The 23,052-nt window shown below is 34.6% G+C and overlaps 1 protein-coding gene across 1 annotated transcript in view; it reads right to left on the minus strand.

The window, feature by feature from the left end:
* Positions 1-4,197: 4,197 nt before the first annotated feature.
* The window catches only part of NUP107 (nucleoporin 107), a gene marked incomplete at both ends in the record, with an annotated part of 28,927 nt that continues 10,072 nt past the window's right edge, over positions 4,198-23,052 (minus strand). The window contains 20 exons of the mRNA XM_084255986.1: positions 4,198-4,305; positions 4,665-4,832; positions 5,809-5,922; positions 6,228-6,353; positions 7,599-7,759; positions 8,227-8,329; positions 9,227-9,339; positions 9,649-9,799; positions 10,094-10,132; positions 10,781-10,899; positions 11,183-11,252; positions 12,936-12,984; positions 13,118-13,263; positions 13,877-13,936; positions 14,848-14,924; positions 15,067-15,157; positions 17,274-17,387; positions 19,572-19,650; positions 20,241-20,329; positions 20,724-20,795. Coding sequence (XP_084112112.1) covers positions 4,198-4,305; positions 4,665-4,832; positions 5,809-5,922; positions 6,228-6,353; positions 7,599-7,759; positions 8,227-8,329; positions 9,227-9,339; positions 9,649-9,799; positions 10,094-10,132; positions 10,781-10,899; positions 11,183-11,252; positions 12,936-12,984; positions 13,118-13,263; positions 13,877-13,936; positions 14,848-14,924; positions 15,067-15,157; positions 17,274-17,387; positions 19,572-19,650; positions 20,241-20,329; positions 20,724-20,795 — 2,049 coding nt within the window. The remainder of the gene's footprint in view (positions 4,306-4,664; positions 4,833-5,808; positions 5,923-6,227; positions 6,354-7,598; positions 7,760-8,226; positions 8,330-9,226; positions 9,340-9,648; positions 9,800-10,093; positions 10,133-10,780; positions 10,900-11,182; positions 11,253-12,935; positions 12,985-13,117; positions 13,264-13,876; positions 13,937-14,847; positions 14,925-15,066; positions 15,158-17,273; positions 17,388-19,571; positions 19,651-20,240; positions 20,330-20,723; positions 20,796-23,052) is intronic.

Raw genomic sequence — 23,052 nt, forward strand, 5'->3', positions numbered from 1 at the left:
CGCCTTAAATTGTTATAGAAAAGTGTGCGTTTTACTTACATGTTCTAACATAGCTGGGTAAGGTTGTATGTAATATTCTACCATACTTTATAGCTATTTTATCTGTTGTATCACCTTTGCTTATTCTAAGCAATATGCAGGTGAGTTTTCTTTGTCCTTTGGTGAGATTTGCTTATAATTTGTTATTCTTTTCAAAAATTGCTTCTACTGGTTGTTTCGTTTTTTAACCTGTTACCGAATTTTTTGATTAGATAATGTTCAGCTCATTTATTTTTATTTAAAAATAGGAGATAAGGCTGTGCGTTTCCCTTGAAAATAGCGTTGGTCATAGTCCTCCGGACACTATTCCTTGTCCTTACTTTCTAAGCAGTTTCATTGACAGCTTTCATTTTCTTTTTGATGTTAAGAATCATTAAATATTCATTGAGCTTCTGCTTTGTGCAGGCGCTTGGGAGATAACGGCAAGTGAAATTTCTTTTATAGAGCTTAATAAAGGATAGTACTAAACAGTTACAAACCATGATTAGCGAATGTTCTGAAGTAACAAAACTTTGTTCTATGAATGTTTGTGAACCTGATCTAAACTTAGGCAGGGGAGGTTTTTAATACTATCCTCAAGGTATTGACTCAGTAAACTAAGATTTGAGGAGTAGAAGTTAATTAGGCAAAGTCCTTCCTAACATGGTCTTCCAGATAGCCTTTCTTCTTACCAGGACAGCAATTTATCAATTTTTACTGTGCTGTGTGCTTTTTTCCATTATGTGTATAGATATGTATTTCAGAGTCCAACAACAATGGGGCTTAACAAATAGGAGATTGGAGAATCCAATCTATATTTTATAATGCTGACCTCTTACACCTTGAATCTACAGAACCCCACCTGATCAATGATTTACATTTACCCTCACCTGCTCCCCAATTAAGAGCCTAGACTTTAGCCTGTTGTAATTTTGTCTACTCAGCTCATTGCCTTCTTGTAGTAATAGATTTGTACTGATAATCTTAGAATGGATGATGAATTATATTTTAATCATTTCTTTTATAATATTTGAAAAGTTAAAAATATTAACTCTGAAATTTGGGTTAAAAGATAAAAATCTCTTGATTTCCAAATGCCTGTTGGGTTGTTTACTAATCCTGTAATTCAAGGCCTTCCTGAGTCTAGCCTCATTGCCCATATTTATTCCATTTTCCATTGTCCAGAATCTCTACTTCACCAGGCTAATTTAATTGGTTAAACTGCTATCTGTATTCTCTTCATCAAAGTACAGGAGCCCTTATCCTTACTGATTGTGAAATTTAATTATTACCTTATTCTCATTTATATATGTTGAAAAAAGGAGATTTGTGGCTGATACCTTGCAACCAGAATGGAATTAAAATAAACTTCAAACCTAAGTCTCCCCGACTCCACAACCCATTTCCCGCTACTTTTTTTTTTTTTTTAAGATTTATTTATTTTTGTACAAGAGCTGGGGTACAGGCCAGAGGCGCAGGAGGGTGAGAGGATTCACCAGAGACAGAGCGGGGAGCAGAAGAGGCAGAAGGACCAAAGACACTGCTGAGGGGAGAAGCGGGTGAGGCAGAAGAGGTCTGCCCAACCATGTGGGCATCTCCCTGGCCGGCCAGGAATTGAGCCCCTGCTGCAGAGGCTTCGGACAGCTTCACAGCAGGGTGCTCAACCCTCTGTGACACCAGGGAGGCCCTCCCGCTTTTTATTGTGGAAAATCTCAATGTGAATCCTCCTGAACCCATTAGTTGATTTCACAACTATTCTTGTTTCATGTACCCCCACCCCTCCTTTTGATTTCTAGAAGGTAAATTCACATGCACTCAAGTGCACCAATCTTGAACTGTACCATTTTTGAATAATAGAACTTACGTAACACACCCGTCAAGATATATAGGACATTTTCATCACTGGAAGATTCCCCAGAAACTCCACCTGGTCCTCTAGAGGAAGCTACTGTTCTGATTTTTTTTCACCATAAATTAGTTTTGTCTGTTTTACATTTCTGCATTAATAGACTTGTGTTTAGGTTCTTTTGTTGAGATGAGTTCTTATCTTATATTGCTGAATAGTAGTTTGTATAAACATACCAAAATTTGTTTAGCCATTCTACTACTGATGGGTGTTTGGGTCATTTCCAGGTTTTGGCTATATAAATGATGCTATGAATACTTACATAAAAGTGTTTTGGCAGATTTTATTTTCAGATATTCTCTTGGGCAAATATATTGGAGTCAAATTTCTAGGTTAGGATAGGTGACTGTTTATAAGAAAGTCAAAACTTTTCCGGAAGATTATACCATTGTATATTCCCCCTAGCAATGTATGAGCAACCGTTGTCCCGTGACCTTGAAAATACTGTTTGGTCATTTTGACTTTAGCCATTCTGATGGATGTGTAGTGATGATCATCATTATAGCTTTAATTTGCATTCCTCATTGACTTGAGCACTTTTTCATGGGCTTATTGGTTGTGTTTGTACCATCCTTTATGAACCATCTGTTTACTTTTCTATCATTTTGCCTATTACTGAGTTGTAAAGATTTTTTATATATTCTGGATTTGAGGGTTTTTGAGCAAATGTTTTTGAAAATTTTTTTTTACCAATCTTTGACTTGCTTATTTATTTTCTTAATGGTGTCTTTGATGAGCAGCTTTATATTTTAATAAAGTCTAGTAACTTTTTTCCTTTATGATGATTGCTCTCTGTTTTGGTTTTAGGAAATCTTTGCCTATCTTCAGATCATAAAGATACCCATTTTTCTAAAATGTCTTATAGTTTTAGCTTTTATATTCAGGTTTACAATCCAGTTCTAATTAATTTTTGTATACGGTATAAAGGGTATAAAGCATAAGTCAAGATTCATTTGTTTTCCATATGGATATTGCAGTGTTCCATCAAAACTTATTGAACCCTACCCAAAGCTTTTATTTTGAAAAATACTAAATCTACAGAAAAGTTGGAAAACTACTTAATAAATGCTCCAGTGCCCTGTATAGACTCACTAGTTAACATTTTGCTCTATTTGCTATATCTATGTAGACTTCTAAAGTTAACTCATTTCAAAGTGCAGATTTTGTTACCTTTCATCCCTAAATATTTAAGCATGTATCTCCTAAGAATTAACACTCTCCTACTTAATCACAATGCTGGTATCACACCTAAGAAAAAAATCAATTATTCAATTTGGATCACTTTAGTTTACACAAATAAAAAAGACAAGAGTTCATTGCCTCTACACCTCTTCCCAACTGATGCCAAGGAGACAATTATGATCAACTACTGCTGTCTGCTTTGGATGCAGGAGTACCCATACAATCTCTTAATTTAAGCCACAAGTCCCAAACTTAGCTAATTTAGAATCAGTGATCTCTGGCTCGTTATACTAAAAAATACAAATTGTATGATTCCACTCCTGGTTTCCTGAGGTAGCATCTAGAAGTAGCATCTAGAAATATATATTTAACAAATTCCTCAGGTCATTCAGATGATTAGCCACCTTTAGGAGTTACTAGTCTAGATCATGTTTTCTATTAGAGTCACATTAATTATTGTTCCCCTAAGGGTTGACTCAGCTGTTACTCATTTTGTACTCCCCAACTTACTCAATACTTACTGTATAACAGGTATTATGGTAAGTCTTTACATGCTCCAACTTATTTCAGCAGCTGGTTTGCTGCTAGAAATGTCTCCAATAATTTCTAATAAGCTAGAAATGTCTCCAAAATAAAGAAATAAAATGGCATATTACTTTGGAAAACATTTTTGCTATGTTCATCTTAATTGTGACATTTAAAAGTTACTAAATTTTGTGATATATAAGAAATGTAACTTTAAAAAGTTATCTAATTTCCATTCTCTTTATAATTTTAAGATATCAGAGAACTTATAATCACATGGAAAAAGCTGGATAATAAGAAATTTAATTTCTTATTGTGGGAGAGACAATCCTGGAATTTGTAAGAACAAAATTTTATTTTTTATGTAATTTTATTAATAAACACAAGGAAATACGGATATGATACATTAACTTTTCAAAGTGTTACAACATGTCAAAAGTACAAAATTCAATTGTCTGAATTTTAGCCCTCACAGCCCAAAAGAAAAACCCAGTAATTACAAATACATATTTTATATAAAAACTCCACTGTCATGGAAATTAGTGCAATTTTATAGAATAAATGAATTATGACTGAATTTCATATCCTAATGGATCAAGTCCCTGGTCCAGGAGCATTAGAGAGGATTCTCTTAACTTCTGTAGCAATTTCTTGAGTTCTTCCTTAGAGAATACCTGATTTTTAAAAAAGTAAAAAAAAAAGAATGAAAACAAAGAAGAATATGAACTTATTTATTAGATCAGTCACCTGTCTAGCTTAATACAAAATTCCTCTTTAAGATTTATGTAGCCAAAAGCTAGTATGTTAACATGGCTTAGGGACTTCAAAGCAACTTCTCTTAGTTGATATATATACTTATAACTGCTTAAAAATACATACATGTTTTGGGAGAAAAGCAAAACATTAAAACTTAACCATTACTATAAGAAAATATAAGAACTGCTAAAAATTGTAAACAAATATCACACAATTAAATATCACTACAGAGCTTATCAAATCATAATTTAAAACTCTACAATGCTCTAGAACTTACCAGATAAAGTTTGTGTCGCTCAGAGGATACCATGTCTGCTAACTGCAGGCATTCCTGATACTGACCAGTACTATGCAATATGGTGTGAAGCAGAAAACACAACATTGGCAGACAAAGCTTCCTCAGTAAGATCATTTGATGTGTTCTTTCATGATCTTCTTCAGCATCCTGCAGATAGAGATCAAGTCACTTTAACAACTTAAAACTTAATATCCTTATAAAAATGTTAAGTTCTGAATCAAAAGCAAAATGCAACTGATATAAGCTAAACCTTATAGCCACTGAAAATTTAAAAAAGCAGGACTTCAATAAACCAATGACTACACATTACAGATCAACCAGTAGAAGATTTATGGACAATATAAAAATTTTTCCAGAGAATCAGTATCATCATATAGTTAAAAATGTTTAGGTCCAGGGCCCTCCCTGGTGGCATAAGGGGTTGTCTCAGCACTGTGAAGCGGCATGAGTTCTATCCCCTGCCAGGGAGCTGACCCACATAGCATAGCAGACTCGCCTGTCTCGCCCACTGCTCCCCTCAGCAGTGTATTTCAGTCAGTCTGCCTGTTCTGCTCTCCACTGTGTCTCTGGTGAATCCTCTCATCCACACTGCACCTCTGGCCTACACCCCAGCTCTTGCATGCATAAAATTTTTTTTTAAAAAAAGGTCCAGAATTTAAAAAAATTAGATTTTAGTGTCCTGAGTAGATAAATTAAATAAGAATAATTTACCCAAGAGTTAGATAGTCCTATTCTCTATTAGTATTTTCATCTTAGGCTGAAATTATAAGTAAAAAGATTACACAAAACCTGTAAATACTCTTATTTAGAGACAGAACTTTTTAAGAAGTGATTGGGGCCTCCCTGGTGGCACAAGGGGTTAAGACACAACCTATGAAACTGTCCGCAGCCACTGCAGCATGAATGGATGCCCCGGCCGGCCAGGGAGCTATCCACATAGCGCAGCAGACCTCTCCTGACTCGCCTGCTGCTCCCCTCAGCAGTGTACTTCAGTCAATCTGCCTGTTCTGTTCCCCACTATGTCTCTGGTGAATCCTCTCACCCCCCACACCTCTGACCTGTACCCCAGCTCTTGCATGCATAAATAATCTTAAAAAAAGGGGATTTCATTTTTTGCTTTTACCTCTCTAACATCAACCATCCACCCTCCATCAACAAACAACAAGACATTGTACATCTTCTCCTTCACATCAGCCGTTAGGGCATCCAAATGCCCTTTCCAAATATTGTAATCCATCTGCAAAACAAACATAAGGTGGAGATATAATAGACTAGAATCAACAAATAATGTATTTGTAAAGTAGGAATACATGTGGAACATCACTCTAACGAGTGGTAGGGTCAAGCAAGTATAAATAGACTGCAGTTAAATAAAACACATAAGTGAACACTAATTATCTTTTACGTTTGAAGAATAATCTACAGAAAGTATGCTCTTTCCCCCAAAGTAGAACAAGACAATCATCTGTTACAATAGTAATATAATTACTAAAGAAATGACCTCCTTAAACTTACAACCTGTCTCTTCTGTACTGAACTTACCTCGTATTTCTTTTCTTTGTGTTCATGAGCCACTTTCTCAGTAAAAGTTGCTTGAGGTATCAAAGTAGGTTTTTGTGGAGCTGAATTCATATGCTTAAACCATTCATTAAAGGTTTCATGGGCTTCCTTTCGTGCAATGATATAGAAAGTACAAAAAAAATAAACATTTTCATGTATCTTCAACAAAGCTTTAAACATTTGATTCTTAGAAATAATTTTGCTGCATCAAGAAATAAAACTGTTCAATACTTTTGGTACAAAACTTCACTGTGAATATTTTAAATAATATACATCAATAAGGGATTCACATATTGTGTTTTCTATTTCTACACAGATATTCTGATTACATATGTGTCTTGCTTCACATTTATCACTCTGACATACACATAGTTACTTGTCTGTTTCCTTGACCAGCCTATGAGCTCCTCCAGGGCAAGAATGGACTATTGTCCACAGATTCAGCTCTAGAACCTAGTCCAATGTAATCATTTTATTTTATTTTTTGAAAGATTTATTTTTACGTAGAAGAACTGTGGTAGAGGCCAGAGGTGCAGAGGGTGAGAGGATTTACCAGAGACAGAGTTGGGAGCAGAGGGTGAGACGGGAGAGGTCTGCTGTGCCATGTGGATTAGCTCCCTGGCTGGGGATCGAACTCGTGCTGCAGTGGCTGCCAATAGCTTCATAGTGCTGAGACTCAACCCCTTGTACCACCAGGGAGGCCCCTAATCATTTTATGTATTTTAGTGAATCTTGAATGAGTGTATTGCAACAAATTTAGAGTAACTTGTTTTTCTATTATTGCCAAAAGCAGAAATATTAAGAGTCAAGATTTCTAAGACTTAAGAAAACATATAGGGCCTCCCCTGGTGGCGCAGGTGGCTGAGTGCTGGGCTGCGAAGCTGCCCGCAGCCTCTTAAGCGCCAGTTCGATTCCCGGCCACCGGCAAGGGTCCCACAAGGTGCTCAGACAGCTCCTGTGGCGTCTGCTATTCCCCTCAGCAATGTACTTCATCAGTCTGCCTGTTCTATTCCCCGCTCTGGCTCTGGTGAATTTTCTCACCCTCCCACGCTTCTGACTGTACCCAGTGCTTGCATAAATAAATAAATCTTAAAAAAGAAAAGAAAAGAAAAGATATACACTCCATATACACTCTATGTGAGATGTTCTTGGTTAGTAAGCATTGATTAGCTCATGTTAATGACGATAAGGTCATGATTTCAGTGTCCCTGTGGATCAATCAGTTCCATGGTCACAAGGGAGAAAAAACTGTAAGTCAATTACCACTTCTGGAAAAACTGGTCAAAGTCTGAGAGTGAATCAGAAAAATCATCATGAAGACAGGCATATTTGTGGTTTTCTTTACAGTCTTACCAAGTAAGCTCTAATACACAAATGTTCTCGGATGGCATTATCATCTTCAGCCGGCAGTGGACTTTCCATTCCTTGTTCCTCCCATTGATTATAGATTTCCGCTATGGAATCCTGAGGAATTTTCACAAATACTTCTTTTGCAGCTTCGTGCTTTTTTGATGCTGTGAAAAAGACAGATTTTTCATATATATGTATGTGGATTTGAGGTGGTATGTATATGTGTAATGTTTTTCTACAGAAGTCAACTTTGGCAACTTTTACAGTGAGCTGTAACAACAGGTTCCAAGGTACTTCTGTTAGAGGTGTGAGTGGTGATCTTTCTACTTGATGGCTGAACTTTTTCCTTATTTCAATATGCTACATTAAATGCAGCTACTTTACGTACTTCTGTGTCTTGAAAAAAGCAATTACCTTTTTCTATAATTGACTAGGACATGAAAATTCACTGTCTGATATGTTTTAGTCTCTCAATATCAGGTTTGATATGTAAGAGTAGCTGTTTTGTTTCCCCTAGCATTGGGAAGGATTAGAAAAATGAACAAAAAAAAAAAAAGAAAAAAAACAAGGTTCAAGAATATATGAATTTGAATAAAAAGTTAGAAGTAATAATAATAAAAATACAGCATACCCAAGAATTTCCTCATTATCGCATTGCCTTGCTTTAGTGCTTCTGCCCTCTGTGCTGGGTCAAACACCAACCAGTCAATTACATCAATCTTTAAACGGTCCTCCTATCCAGTAAAAGGAAAAAAGAAACACTGATTTTGTTTTTTTTCAAAGATATTAAAATTGATAGAATTACATCTGCACTTCCATGAACATCATTTTCCTTCAAGTTTTACAAAATTATGAAGGAATATAGCTTTCTTTAGTTTATTTTCACTCGTACTAGTTCTCTAGTAAATTATAGAAAAAACTTACTGGACTGTGAATCTGGAATTATATATTTTATAATACACTAATTTAACATGTAATTCCTTACAATTTTTTTTCTTTCCTAGATAAAACTTTCTATTCCATTCTGAAAACAAAATTACATAAGAGAGAGTGGTTGATCAAGAATCACGAACAGTCTGATTAGCAGAAATCCAGATTTTCTCTATTAAAGAAACTTCCTTAAATATAGTACTCCTATAAGTAAACCCTAATATAAGGCCTTACCTTGTTGTCAATTTTTAAATTTAAAAGGTTTTGGTTGACAAAGGAAAATTCCTAAAAATAGATGTCAGAGTATTTCAAGGTAGAAATTAAGCCAAAAAAAGGGAGGAGGGGGCCTTCCCGGTGGCGCAGTGGTTGAGCGCCGAGTTGTGAAGCTGCCCGCAGCCACCACAGCGCCGGTTCGATCCCCAGCCACGGGGTGAGGGTCCCACATGGCGTGCAGACCTCTCCTGCCGCCCGCTGCTCCCCTCAGCAGTGTACTTTGGTCCTTCTGCCTGTTCTGCTCCCCGCTCTGGCTCTAGTGAATTCTCTCGCCCTCCTGCGCTTCTGACTGTACCCAGTGCTTATATAAATAAATAAATAAATAAATCTTTAAAAAATAAAAGCCAAAAAAAAAAAAAAGAAAAAGTGAGGGGGGAGGAATTATTAGGAACTATATAACTATATAATCTGCCCATGCCCCTTATTACCTCAGTAGTGCCAGTATCTAGGGCCGGGGCCAGGTCATGATGACTGAATTCACCATTATCCTTCTTTCGAATATTCTCAACTACTGTTTTTGTTATAGTTGCAATATCCAAATCTAGAGAATATTTTTAAAGAGACAAAAGCAAAAATTAATTGTTCATACTAATATTCTCTAAATAATCACAATGATTTGGGATAATTCTTTTAAAATATAAAATATGAAAGACATTATAAAAGAAAATGCCAAAATCAAAAGATAATTTACATAAGTCAGATAATTTTATTTCTAAAACAGAATTTCACTGACAATTTCATTCCTTTTTTCCTCAAGAGAAATAAGATTTCAAATCAGAAATAATATTACTAAAGCCAAAATGATAATTTGCTTATAAAACCCAACAGATGAAGTTTTCAATCATTTTACCTGCTTCTTTAGCCAGTTCCAGGCAATGGTGGCGCTGCTCAAGTTCTGTGACACCTTCCAAAAACAGTGCATACTGGGCAACAGCTAGGTCTTGCGGCAAATGACAGGTATAAAATGCTATCAGGTTTGTATGCTTCTCATTTATTAAAAGCTAAAAAAAAAAAAAAAAATCAAAGTATGTCAATCATAAGACAAGTTCTAGAATAAGCAATGCTTTTTAAAATGTCACTTTAGAATTTCTAACATATTTAGGAGTCATACATACATGGTTTGTAGTGCTAAACAGAATAATTTTAAATTCCCTCCAATATGTATTGATGATAAAAAAATCTGTTACAAATTCTGATGACTTCCTACCACTGGGTATTAAAATATTGCCATTCAGATTTTTCTTTTCATTAAAATAATAAAAAAGAAAATCCGCTTGTAGATCCTCAAAATTTACCTGTATATATGTCTTTAAAACTTCAATGCAAACTTCTTCCTTCATAGGGAAAAAAAAAGATATAAAAATTCAAACACAATTGCTTATGTGTAGCAATATATCTAATAAAAATTCTATTAAATGATTTAAATATTTACTACAGAGCAATAACTATGTGCCAGGCTAGCAAAGTTCATCTTTTGGCTGATTTAACCTTACTACAATTCTTTGTGGGCAGTTAATCTTATTGTCATATTACTTCCAGAGGCAGGAACTAAGACCCAAATTATGTAACAAGAAGCTACTAAGATGTGAACCCAGGATTCTTGCTCCAGAGTTCAAGTTTTCAACTATTGTTACTATATTGTCTTCTATGTATACTACAACAAAATATCATCTAGGAAAAAAAGAAAAAAAAATTTCATATAGAACTTAGTCTGGTTCAGTTAGCTTAGCTGATTGACTGAAAGTTGGTTACAGATGAGTATTAAACTTCTGAATTTACCAAAAGCAAGTAACCACCAGCATTCTTCAACTATAACTTAGAACCCTGAAGGGTCACCAACAGTGAGTTATTGAGTGACCAAGTGAGACCAGGTAGAAGAGTTCGGCACCATTTCTAGAAACAACAAAAAGGTATAGAGGTGTATTTTCCTGATAGGTATACAGCATCAGCCTTCCGGAGAAGGGTAAATAATTCTTATTTACTTTGGTCTGTAGTCCAAGAGTGCGGAAAAACAAAATAAGGTGAGTCATGAAGCGGAGGAGGTGTCCAGGTAGATTATTTCTGCTTTTGGAAAGCCATCTGCTAAACTCATCCATCAAACCTACAAGTTACCAAAGCAAAGATTCAATAGGGATAAAAATCAAAAGAAATTTACCACATTTTTACAGAGCTATTAAATCACTAGTCTCATTGTTAATAACCATCAAATAAAATACTCTGGATTAAATTCAAAATTTATTTTTAAACAATTAAATAGTTACATTTAAATAGGCTGGTATTTGTAAACATTAAAAGATGTGGTAAGTCATGCATGTTTTGATAGCTTTTTACAAAATTACTACAAGAAAACAAAGAACTCAAAGTAAAATAAAACTGTATCTTACCATCAATGTCTCCCAGGATAAGGAATTTTTGAACTACATGATAATGTTCTTGATTTTCTTCCAGAACTCTCTGAAAAAAATGTTTACATTTCCCATACATTTTCTAGTGGTTTTCCTGTAATATGAACTTATTGGTAAACTAAAAATGTCAATTTTTGAAGGAACATATATAAAGAAAAAGTAGGAAATGAGGAATCTTAGGAGATCAAAACAAATTAAAATACGAGGGTACTGCCTTTAGAATATATTCAGTGTTTACAAATCCAGCACTGAACATTATCTTTAAAAGGAGAGAACTATGACAAAAAATTTATTCTCTGTGAATGTCATTAAACATGTGTTTTGTATGTTACTACTGTTTTCTTTGGCACTCTGGTGAACCAGAAAGAAAGGGGTCATGTGACTTGAGTAATATAACTACAGCATTTCCTTCAACATAAACAGCAGTTCTGGAAAGCATTCTTTGGGTAGTCTCTGTACATGGCACCAAGAATAACAAACACCACCAAAATAGTGATTAGGCACAGAGTAGAAAACCTTTTAAAAGTAACCCATTGGATTCTTTGAAGCAAAAAGTTCATTTATCTTTTTGCCAAATGTATCTTTATATTTAGCCTAAATTTTCTTTCAGGATTTATTTTTTAATATAAATCCTCGTTTCACCTGGAATTTATTTCAATGGCATGAGGTAGAGATCTAACTTTGTTATTTTCCAGGTGAGAATCAATTATGCCATATCATGTATGCAAATATATTTTGGATCTAATATGCCAATTTCATACTGTTTTGTTGCATCTTCACATTGTTTTATTATTAATGTAAGTACTCCATAACTATTTTCTTTTCCAAAATTTCTTGCCATTTTCACTTGTTATTCTAATTAGAAATTTTCTGTTAAATTTTTATGCTAATTTCAGAATGAGTGAGGTTTACATCAAATCTATGCCCACTCGCTTGGAGAAAGCACCATTAAATGAAGAACAAAACAGAAAAAAAACAAGTTGTAATGTAATGGATGCAGACTAATATGAAAAACCCGAAACACTGTACCAGAATATCTACATCATTTATGCATAGTTGTAAGTATATGAAAAGGCATAAAAGGATACATATCAATATGTTTTATCATCTCAGGGGAATGAAAATAACCATAAAGTAAATGGGAAATTATAAAAGCTTATATTGACATCTTCGGGTAAGATGTCAAGTTCATATAATATTACTTTGGCTATTTGAAATTTTTAAAAGAATATTACTTGAAAAAGTATTCTGCAGAGTAAAAGAAATTTGGAAAAACAAAACAAAAACAAAAAGACACTCTATTGAGTGGGAGAAGCTACTTTCACATCACATGCCCCACAAGGAGTTAATATTCAAAACATATAAAGAACTCAGAAAATTTAACAACAAAAAACTAAACAACCCAACTTAAAAATGTCCATTTTATATATTTTTCCAAAAGTGATAAATTAGCTTAGATGCATATATTTAGATGAAACTAATTTTAAGCCAAAGAAACAGAAAAGATGAATACTTAAAATATGCAACTGTATTTCTTTCTTATAAACAATGTCTCTCATTTAGATAAGAGGTGAGGAAATGAAGGAAGAATACAACAAGGTTTCACTTTTTTTCCCTCTTTCAATTACAGAGGACAGCATTACATTTGCTGTTTTCTATAGTAGTTATCCTAAAATATTTGTATTCATCCTAAAATATTCATATCCTAAAGTATTCATAAATTACTATTTACCGTTTTATTAGTAGCTTGAAGTTCTTCAAAAACTTTTTCTAAGGTCCAGCTTAAAAAAGAAAGAACAGTAAAAGGATAACACAATATTAATATATGAACAAAGGCTGTAACACTATACAGAGCAAAATAAAAACGTCACAGAGTATACTACACATTGATTAAAAACAAACCAACAAACTCACTTTGCTTCCAAATATTCTCTAGGGAGTTCTTCAACTTCATCCAGAGTTACTACCGATGTCCGTATCTCCTGTTCTACCAAACTGTCCACCATGACCCGAAAGTAGGCCCACACCGTGTCTTCCCAGGTGTCACAGACAGGAAGCAGCTTTTCCCCCAATTCCAAAACAAAACACAGTCAACAAAGACAGTAAAGAAAAATAGCTACATGCATAATATGGATGACAAAGTCACTAATCACAAAACATTGTAGATTGTAAAAAAAAAAATATCAAATAAGCTCCCCCCTCCAAACTGTGTCTTCTAAATTGTTTGAGATATTTAGATATTTTCATATACTGAGTTCACATTACATACATTTTCCAAGATGATATGAGGGTGTTTCAACTAATGATTCCTCACATAAGCTTAATATGGAGGGGATTGGAGAAGTATACATATGCATGTAAGACAATCAAAATAGTCACTGTGTGTTTGTGGTACACCTCTGGAGAAGGCAATGGGTACTATAAGATACCAGTAAATGTATCTTGTGATTAAATTTACAATTCGAAGAAAATGATTTCATGTATTAAAAACATCACTTGGTATATGGGATACATCAAATTAAGCAGCTTAAGTCACTATACTGTTTCATGATTTTAAGATTGCTACTTTTAGAAAGTATCAAAAGTTTATACAAGATTAACTATAATCAATTATTAGAATATTTAATGTATGATTTTATTCCACAGGTAAAAAAGATTAAAAAGATTGCATACCTGCTTAAGATTCCCACTTAAAGCTGCATAAATTGCTCTCTCATATCTATTAAACAGCTCCTGGAATACAATAATGTAGGTTTGCGACACTATTTTTCTTAGTATGTCAATGCTTTTCATCATCCAGAATTCTGCATTTTGGAATTAAAACTTATTTTTTAACTTGATAGTGTCTAAACTTGAAAGAAAGGTCAGGAAAAGGAGGAAGGACTCTTTAGTTTCAATCTTGAAATCTTCAGAAAAAGTTAAACATCTAAATTTCATGAGGTGGGCAAAAGCAGATCCAACTCTAATGGATGCTTTATTTTAAGTCCAATTTAATCCAGGTAGAACCTGCTAAAATGTTTTCTTTCCTCTAATAAGTTTCTATATAGTTAATACTACCTAAACTGACCTAAAACATCATCAACTAAAGGCACCTGTCATGTGTAAGTGTGCATCAAACTCCTAAGCAGAATTAATTATATCCATTAAATAATCCATTTTACTTCCAGATTCTATTAGTGACATATTTTTTATCTTTTTCTGTATCACTAGTGATTTTTCAGTTTTTCATTCTTAACTCTATTTCCCCCAAAAGCCTTGTGGGTTTTGTGCACAATTTCTCATGCTGCCGTAATTTTTAGGAATGCATAGGTCATGTCATAACCTATGCATGCTATCTATCTAGACTTTCTTTCTCTTCTTTTCATGCACAACAATCCAAATCCTAATTTTTAAAAGTCCATCAAATTTCTTACTTGGTAAGCTAGCTGTTAGCCCAATGCTTACTCTTGAAACTCATCTGGTACCTCCTTGATATTTGTCTTATTAGTATTTAATTCTGATTAAGCCTATCCACTCCTATTTCTCAATTTGAGTGGAAGTTTTCTGAAACAGGAATTTTAGTCTTACATTACTCTGAACATTTCATAGTACCGTCAACTAATGAGCAAAAATGAGTATTGATAAATATTTTTATCATATCTTACATCTTCTGCCATTCTCCAACAACTTATTTTCCAAATGCATCTGTATGGATTCCCTTCAACAGGTTCTAATTCTGTTCCTATAAAACAGTAAAAGAAATAAAATTTGTAATTGAAAAGCAGATCTTATTTCAACGATTTCTAAAAACAGCTCTCCTTCACAGAGACTGATATTTTGAATGAAGTATTTCCCCACACTCAGAATAAAATCTAACAAAATACCTCCATTAACATTAGGGTCATGATACAGTTTCCAGCCTTCAAGTGTTGCAGCTCTCCATGCCTGACCACAACGCTTACAGAGTCTTTGTGCCTTTAAAAACAAGAAAGAGCAGTTACTTACATAACTAGCATGGCGCATGCACACCTCATTTTACTGTGCTTTCCCTGCGCGTTTTACAAACTGAAAGTGTGCAGTAGGACTATGTCAAGCAAGTCTACCAGCATGTGCTCAACTTCATGTCTGTCACATTGAAGAAGTTTTGTTTTCCTTTTTTTAAAAAAAAGATTTATTTATTTATACATACAAAAACTGGGGTACAGGCCAGAGGTGTGGGGGGTGAGAGGATTCACCAGAGACAGAGCGGGGAACAGAACAGGCAGATTGACTGAAATACAATGCTGGGGGGAGTAGCAGGCGAGTCAGGAGAGGTCTGCTGCACCATGTGGGTAGCTAGAACTACCCATGCTGCGCCATGTGGGACTAGAACTCGTGCTGCAGTGGCTGCAGACAGCTTCACAGTGCTGACACTTAACCCCCTGCGCCACCAGGGAGGCCCCTGAACCTTTTTCTAAGCCAGACACAAAAGGAAAAATATTGTATGATTCCATTTAACATGGAATATCTAGAATTGATAAATTAGTAGAGGCAGAAAGTAGACTAGAGGTCGCCAGAGGCTAAGGGAGGGAGGAAATGGGGAGTTACTGCATTATAGTTACAGAGTTTCAATTTAGGGTGATGAAACAGTTTTGGCAACAGTTAGTGGTAAAGGAAATGCAATTAGTACCACTGAAATGTACAGTTAAAATGGTTAAAATGACAATTTTTGTTATATGTATTTTACCACAATGAAAAAAATTAATAATGTAGTTTATTCAAACTACTGAAGTATACACTTTACATGGGTAAATTGTATGGTATGTGAATCATAATTAAGACTTTAAAAAAATAAGAAAAACCCTGAATGAATATATGATTATGTTAAAAAGAGGTGTAAAAGAAAAAGGGTTGCAACTATATACATAAAAGCCACTAACTGTGGTTACATATAGGTAGTGGGAGGGGCCTCCCCAGTGGCACAGTGGTCGAGCGCTGGGTTGCGAAGCTGCCCGCGGCCTCTGTGGCGCCGGTTCCATCCCCGGCTGCTTCCCGGCCACCGGAGGAGGGTCCCACATGGCGCGCAGACCTCTCCTGCCGCCCGCTGCTCCCCTCAGCAGTGTACTTCGGTCCTTCTGCCTGCTCTGCTCCTACTCTGGCTCTGGTGAATTCTCTCACCCTCCCGCACTTCTGACTGTACCCAGTGCATGTATAAACAAAAAACAAACAAACAAATAAATAAATAAATAAAGCATGCCTCTATTTAAAAAAAAAAATATTTAAAAAAAAAAAAAAACATAGGTAGTGGGAAACAGAGTTTTGTGTTTCAAGCCTTTGGTATTATGATCATACTTTTGTTTTCTGTTTTTAAAAACACATCCTTGTTTGCCATTGTGGTTCCTAATCACTGTCCATCACTTAAAACTGGCTGGGACTTGAACGATGCTTAAAAAGCCAAGACTTACTATTGCAAGACATTATCTAATATACGCTAAAGGTTTATAATACAGAAAAAACAACATTTTGTACTAACATATATCTAAAGATTATTACCAAGAGTACTGCAAAATGCAACCTAATACCTTAGTCCAAAGCTACTATGCATCATCAGATTGCCTTGGTGAAAGTCAACAAAAGCATCTGGTAAATTGTCCAATTAGATTGTTAACATTCTACATACAAGATATTAACTATCACAAAGGAGATTACATTTTTAAAAGGTGAGGATAACAGGAAGTTCAAGTTCCATCATAGTCTTCAAATGCCTAAATAGTGTCATCTAGAAGAACAATTAGGGTAGATTTATTCTCAAGTCTTAAAAATCAGAACTAAAAATAATGAGCATATGCTTAGGATACACAGTACAATACAAAGAGGTAGTTTTTGATTTTTTTTTTTTTTTAAACATAAAGAGTTGTGCAAGTGAGTGCACTGTTTTCTGGCGCAATGCATTTCTTAATATTGGAAAAGTTCAAACAGGATTTAGATCCAGAAATACTATTGAAGAGATTACTGCACTGAGGAGGTATACTGGGTGATCACAAAGATCCATTCCAACTTAAAGAGTCTATGACTTTCTGAAAGTGGACGAGCAGGGTACATGCTTCTTTACCTCTTCTGTCATTCCAGCTCGGATTAGAGTAAAAAGGTACTTGAGTAATCTGACTTCATCTTCTCTATCCAGATCATCAAGGGGCATTTTCTGTCTTATGGGAGCATCAGGGTCCTATTAAAATAAAATCACCAAGTATAAATCCTTTGTAACCAAATATATTTCAACTTTAAATGATGATAAATCTCAGAACTGAGTTTATATACTGAAATAAGTTCATTTACAATTTAGTTAAGTAACAAAGGAATGAAAATGTCACAAGCATTCCACACAGTCACACAACTACCTGCTTCCCAGTCAAAACAGATTCCACTGGCCACAAAGGAGCACACCTCAGGCAGGCAAGGTGGAACCACCATTAACCCAGCCCAGTCAGATAACTCTTGCTATGGACTTTTCATAGTTAAAAATGACTTAAATTTTACCCTGTTGTAGCAATTACATGGTCAAGTTAATTTGAAACAGAACTAGGTCTGGGTAGAGAACAGCACAGAGGAGAAATTGCAGGAATCACAATGTATTCTGTTACAACAAAGTGCTTAGCTGGTACTTTTTATGAACATAAAAGCAGCTAGCCCATTATAGGATTAATGCTATATAAAAAATACCCAAGTCCAATAAAAAAATTTTTTTAAACAGATTTTGAATAGATGAAACCTAGCGAGCTGTTCCTAACTACCTTTCACAGATAGAAACGTACTTTTAAACACTTACTATAATTTTTGCAGCAAATAGCATAAGTGATCTGTATGATAAATCTCAAATGAAAAACTATTGTAATGTGACGTTAATTAAGGAAGTAAGCCTTATTCCAAATATTGCTGAATATATATGGTAATATGACTATCAGTCAGGAAACGGAACGCATAATAGGTCAATAGGCTATTTTCACAACTATTCTGCAGACAGATAAATCATTCAATTTGAACACAATCTCTCTCTGGCAAGAGGAAATCACCACTTTCCAAATGTTAAGAGTAAGTAATTTTCCAACTAACAACTATGAACCAGAGACACACTATGGGGGGTGGGGGGGTCGGGGAAAAGAGGGATTGGGGTTAAAAAAAGGGGGTTGCAATTGTATGGGGAATATAAAAATAAAATTTTAAAAAAAAGTGATTTTCAGTTGCATACTACAGTGTAATTTAGCTATAATTTATTTCAAGCTCTTCCAGTAGTTTCCAAACAATTTTCATCAAAAACCACTTCTGTTATTATCAAGTGGAATCTTAAAATTTTTTTTCATTATTGGGCCTCCCCGGTGGCACAGTGGTTGAGAGCTGGGCTGTCAAGCTGCCCACAGCCTCTGCAGCGCCTGTTCAATTCCCAGCCGCCGGTGAGGGTCCCACATGGCGTGCAGACCTCTCCTGTCACACCCGCTGCTCCCCTCAGCAGTGTGCTTCGGTCCTTCTGCCTGTTCTGCTCCCCACTCTGGCTCTGGTGAATTCTCTCACCCTCCCGTGCTTCTGACTATATATACCCAGTGCTTGCATAAATAAATAAATAAATCTTTAAAAAAAATTTTTTTTCATTATTACTTCACCCACTTCATTATAAACATTTAAATCACATGTTCTCACCCGTCACAGAACTCTATTCCTTTATTTCTATAATAATTGGACTCCTATTCCTTTCAAATCCAGTTATTCCCATTATTCATTCTTAGAATGAGCTTTCTAACCCTTCTGCTAATTCACAAAGCTTTGTTTTTCCCCTGATTTCTACATAAAAGAGCTTTCACAGGTCACCACCTCACAGTTGAAGAGTCAAACCTGGCTTTATTCTAAATTAAGTTAAAAATTAATTTGCTTTTAAAAGATTTATTTATTTATGCATACAAGAGCTGGGGTACAGGCCAGAGATGTGGTGGGTGAGAGGATTCACCAGAGACAGAGTAGGGAACAGAACAGTCAGACTGAAATACACTGCTGAGGGGAGCAATGGGCGAGACAGGAGAGGTCTGCTGCGCCATGTGGGTAGCTCCCTGGCCAGCCGGGGATCAAACTTGTGCTGCAGTGGCTGCGGATAGCTTCATAGTGCCGTGCTTAACCCTTTGTGCCACCAGGGAAGCCCAGGAATACTTTCTAAACTTTTTACAATTTACAACTGTAAGGTCATGAATATGTTCAAATAATACATTCCATCATAAATTCACATGCAATTTAGTAAATTTAGAGTTAAATAGTATGAGCAAACTTCAGGAACCTAAAGCAAGGCTCAAACAGAAGAAAAGTTCTCAACCTTAAAAAGAGAAATCATTAAACTTTGAAGGCAACTTTTATTTTAAAGAATACTTACCAACTCAGTGACAAGAGGACGGACACTTCCTATATAAGAGGATAGCTGCCGCTGCTTCAAGCTATGTAGAGTATTTTCCCTGAAAGAAAAAACACAACTTTTTTTTTAAAGGAGTACTTTTAATAAGTCTGTATACACATATATACACATACGCACACACACATATAAAAAAATCAAATCAAATAAAAGGAAAAAAGAGTACAAATTGAGGAAAAACCATGCAAAAATGCTAATTCTAGAAGCATATTTTAGCTCAGGGTGATGCTGAGCACTTTTTTATGGCCATTTATCGATCTGCAAAGCATCTGTTCAAATCTTTGCCCTTTTTACTAGGTTATCCTTTTATTATAGAGTTGTAGCTCTTTATGCATCATGTTTCTTCATTTCAAAACCTGTTACTTAGAGGCTTCCCCATCAACTCCTCTATTTAAAGTAGTACCCACTATTATCCTCCACCCACCAACTGATTCTTTTTTCCCCAAAGTTCTTAATACTCAACAGGAAATATATTGGTTTATTTACTAACTCTCTTAATTATAAAATCCATAAGGCAGAATTTCTGTTTTGCTCACACACTGAATATTTAGTAATAGCTGAATAAAAATTTGTTAAAAGATGAATAAACAAAACCAATGTTAACTGACTAAGAATAAAAATTTAATGACTTACCAATAAACTGATTTTGCATAAAATTCAATATTATCAGAAAAATCTCCAATTTCATCTTTGGCAATGCTCTCTAACCAATCTACTACCAGCTAGGGGAAAAATAAAACAAGTATTAACTATAAAATCTGTGTTCATGTTCCATTTGAAATGGTATGCCTACCCTTAATTTAATAAAAGTTTCTAGGGCAAAAATACTAAGTAGCAATTTTTCCAACCAATATTTTTACTTTTTGAAGGTATGTAAATATTATGGTAAAGGGATGACATTTTCTTTACGAGTAACAAGGCTTTTTAATAGGCTATCCCTGGAAATACTAGTGTTAGAACCCAAAGAACAAGCTTCTTAATTCCTTTTAATTATAAATAAAATGATCAAAAAGAAAAAATTAGGAAAGTATTAAATTAAAAAATTTCAGCTCTTTGTATGTCATTTACCTTTATTTCACAATTCAAAAAAAAATTTTTTAAAAATACCAGTCATACCTGACTTTGTCGGACAAGCGAATCCCTCTGAAACAAAGCTTCCACAACTGTTTTCTCACTGGCATTAAGAGTCTATTGAAAAATAATTTTTGAAGAAAGGAAAACAAAAGATATGTTCTAAGATTATTATTATTTTTTAAAGATTTATTTATTTATGCGTACAAGAACTGGGGTACAGCCCAGAGGTACAGGGGGTGAGAGGATTCACCAGAGACATGGGGAATAGAACAGGCAGATCTACTGAAATACACTGCTGAGGGGAGCAGTGAGAGAGACCGGAGAGGTCTGCTGCACCATCAGCCTCATGCTACAGTGACTGCTGATAGCTTTATAGTGCTGTGACTTAACCCTTGCGCCACCAGGGAGGCCCTAAGATTATTATTTCAACAGAATGATGAGAGTGAATCTGAAATAAGTATATTTAATAAGCCGTAAATATTTTACTACATATTAACTATAAACAAACACTCCTTTTAAAATCCAAAAAATTAAAAAACTAATTTCTGCAATTATTCAACTTTATCTTGAACTTCTAGTTGATACAAAAACCAGAAAAAGAGCTTAGTAGTAAAAAATATGGTAAGAGTCAGATCATCACTGTTAGTGCATTACAGGATTGCCTACCTTGAAAGTCAAAACAATCAATGAGAAAATATTAAAGAGTACATTTAATAAATAGACAAATAACTCTTCCTACATGGTTCAGAGTAACTTACAGAATTGGTTGGGATGAAATTTGTAGAATAAGCATAAATGTCTGAAAAAGTATCTGAAAATATTTTAGGTGAAAAAGCAGATTAAGAGAACTGTAAGGTTAAAATCATTTATCTTTAAAATGTATACACTTTCATCCTTTTTGACCCTAGTTGTTTCAACTATGAATTACTTCTGCAAGAAAAAAAAAATGTAATTAAGCCATAAAAGAATAGTTGGTCTTTATGGTTGTACAGGTATGTTTTTTACTAATCCTTTAAAGAAGAGGTAATAGTTCTATTCTTCAAACTGAGCATTAAAAAACAATGAAGACTTAGGAACTTGCTGCGGAGAGCTAGCACAATTCTAGAGACACCAAAACTGGATGAGAATTAATTCCCCAAAAGAAAATACATTTTGGGAAATTCTACATAAAATATTACTTAATAAGATTGAGTAGGGTATTCAGAAATACATCATGACAGAGTTTATACTATTTAAGGATAATTCAACATTAGAAAAATTATTATTAATGGAAGCCATTACATTAATAAATCAAAGCAGCTATCTTAAGCAGCTAAAAAATATGGATTCCAACTTTTAGTCAGGTATGAAAAATTACTTAGCTTGTGGTAAAACAAAAGCATTCATATCAAGAGTCAGGAATAAGAAAAGAATGCCTGCTATATTACTGGTAATATTGTGGGTGCTCCTAGTCAATGGAACAGGCAAACGGAAGAAAGATTAGAAAGGATCAAGGGAAACTCACCATTTGTAGGTGATTATTACCAACACAGAAAACAAACAAACAAAAAAATTAAATAAAAAACTTACCAGAGCTAAAGAGAGAGCCAAAAAGATCTGGCATCCAAAAATAGAAAAATATGAGTTCTACATGTTGATCACTAATCTTCTGTTTGATAGTAATAACTAATTAGAAAATGAAGTATGAAAGAGGACCCATCAACAATAAAGTTCACATAGGTTTTTTGTAAAGAAGGGTACAGATCAATATAACTATAAAAGAGCTAAATAAATGGAGAGGTATGTCAAGAAAATTTGACATGAGAAGGAAGTTATTTCTCCCCCAAATAATTACAAATTCAGTATTATTTCCAATAAGTATTTTAATATGACTTTTTGAAAAATGGAAATTGTAAAGTTCAACTGGGAAAAAAAGAGCACATCAATGTATTTTAAAATGAGGAGGGGAAGTTAATATCAGCGAATATTAAAACTTCTGAATAAGAGTGACTCAATTGTGTAGTACTAGCTTTCTAATGAGCCAATCAATGAAACAGAAAAGATCCATGTAGAACCATGATAAATATTTTTTACAAATGGTGTTGGGATAAATGGATATCCATTTGAAAAAAGTCAAATTTCTTGCTTCTTTACAAACTAGAAACAACCTAAACACATTCAGCAGAATGTCTGGAAAAACTATGGTGCACTTATTTGCAAGCATACCATGGAATACCTAGGTAAACCATATGCACTGACATGAGAAAAAGTAAAAAAATATTGATGAATGAAAAAAGAAATATAACGTATGAACGGAGCCCTATGTTTTAAAAACGTGTAGGTATAGATATACAAAGACATATAGAAAAATATCTGGTAGAATATACACCAA

The sequence above is a fragment of the Talpa europaea genome, assembly GCF_964194135.1.
Source record: "Talpa europaea genome assembly, chromosome: 15".
Lineage (NCBI taxonomy): Eukaryota > Metazoa > Chordata > Mammalia > Eulipotyphla > Talpidae > Talpa > Talpa europaea.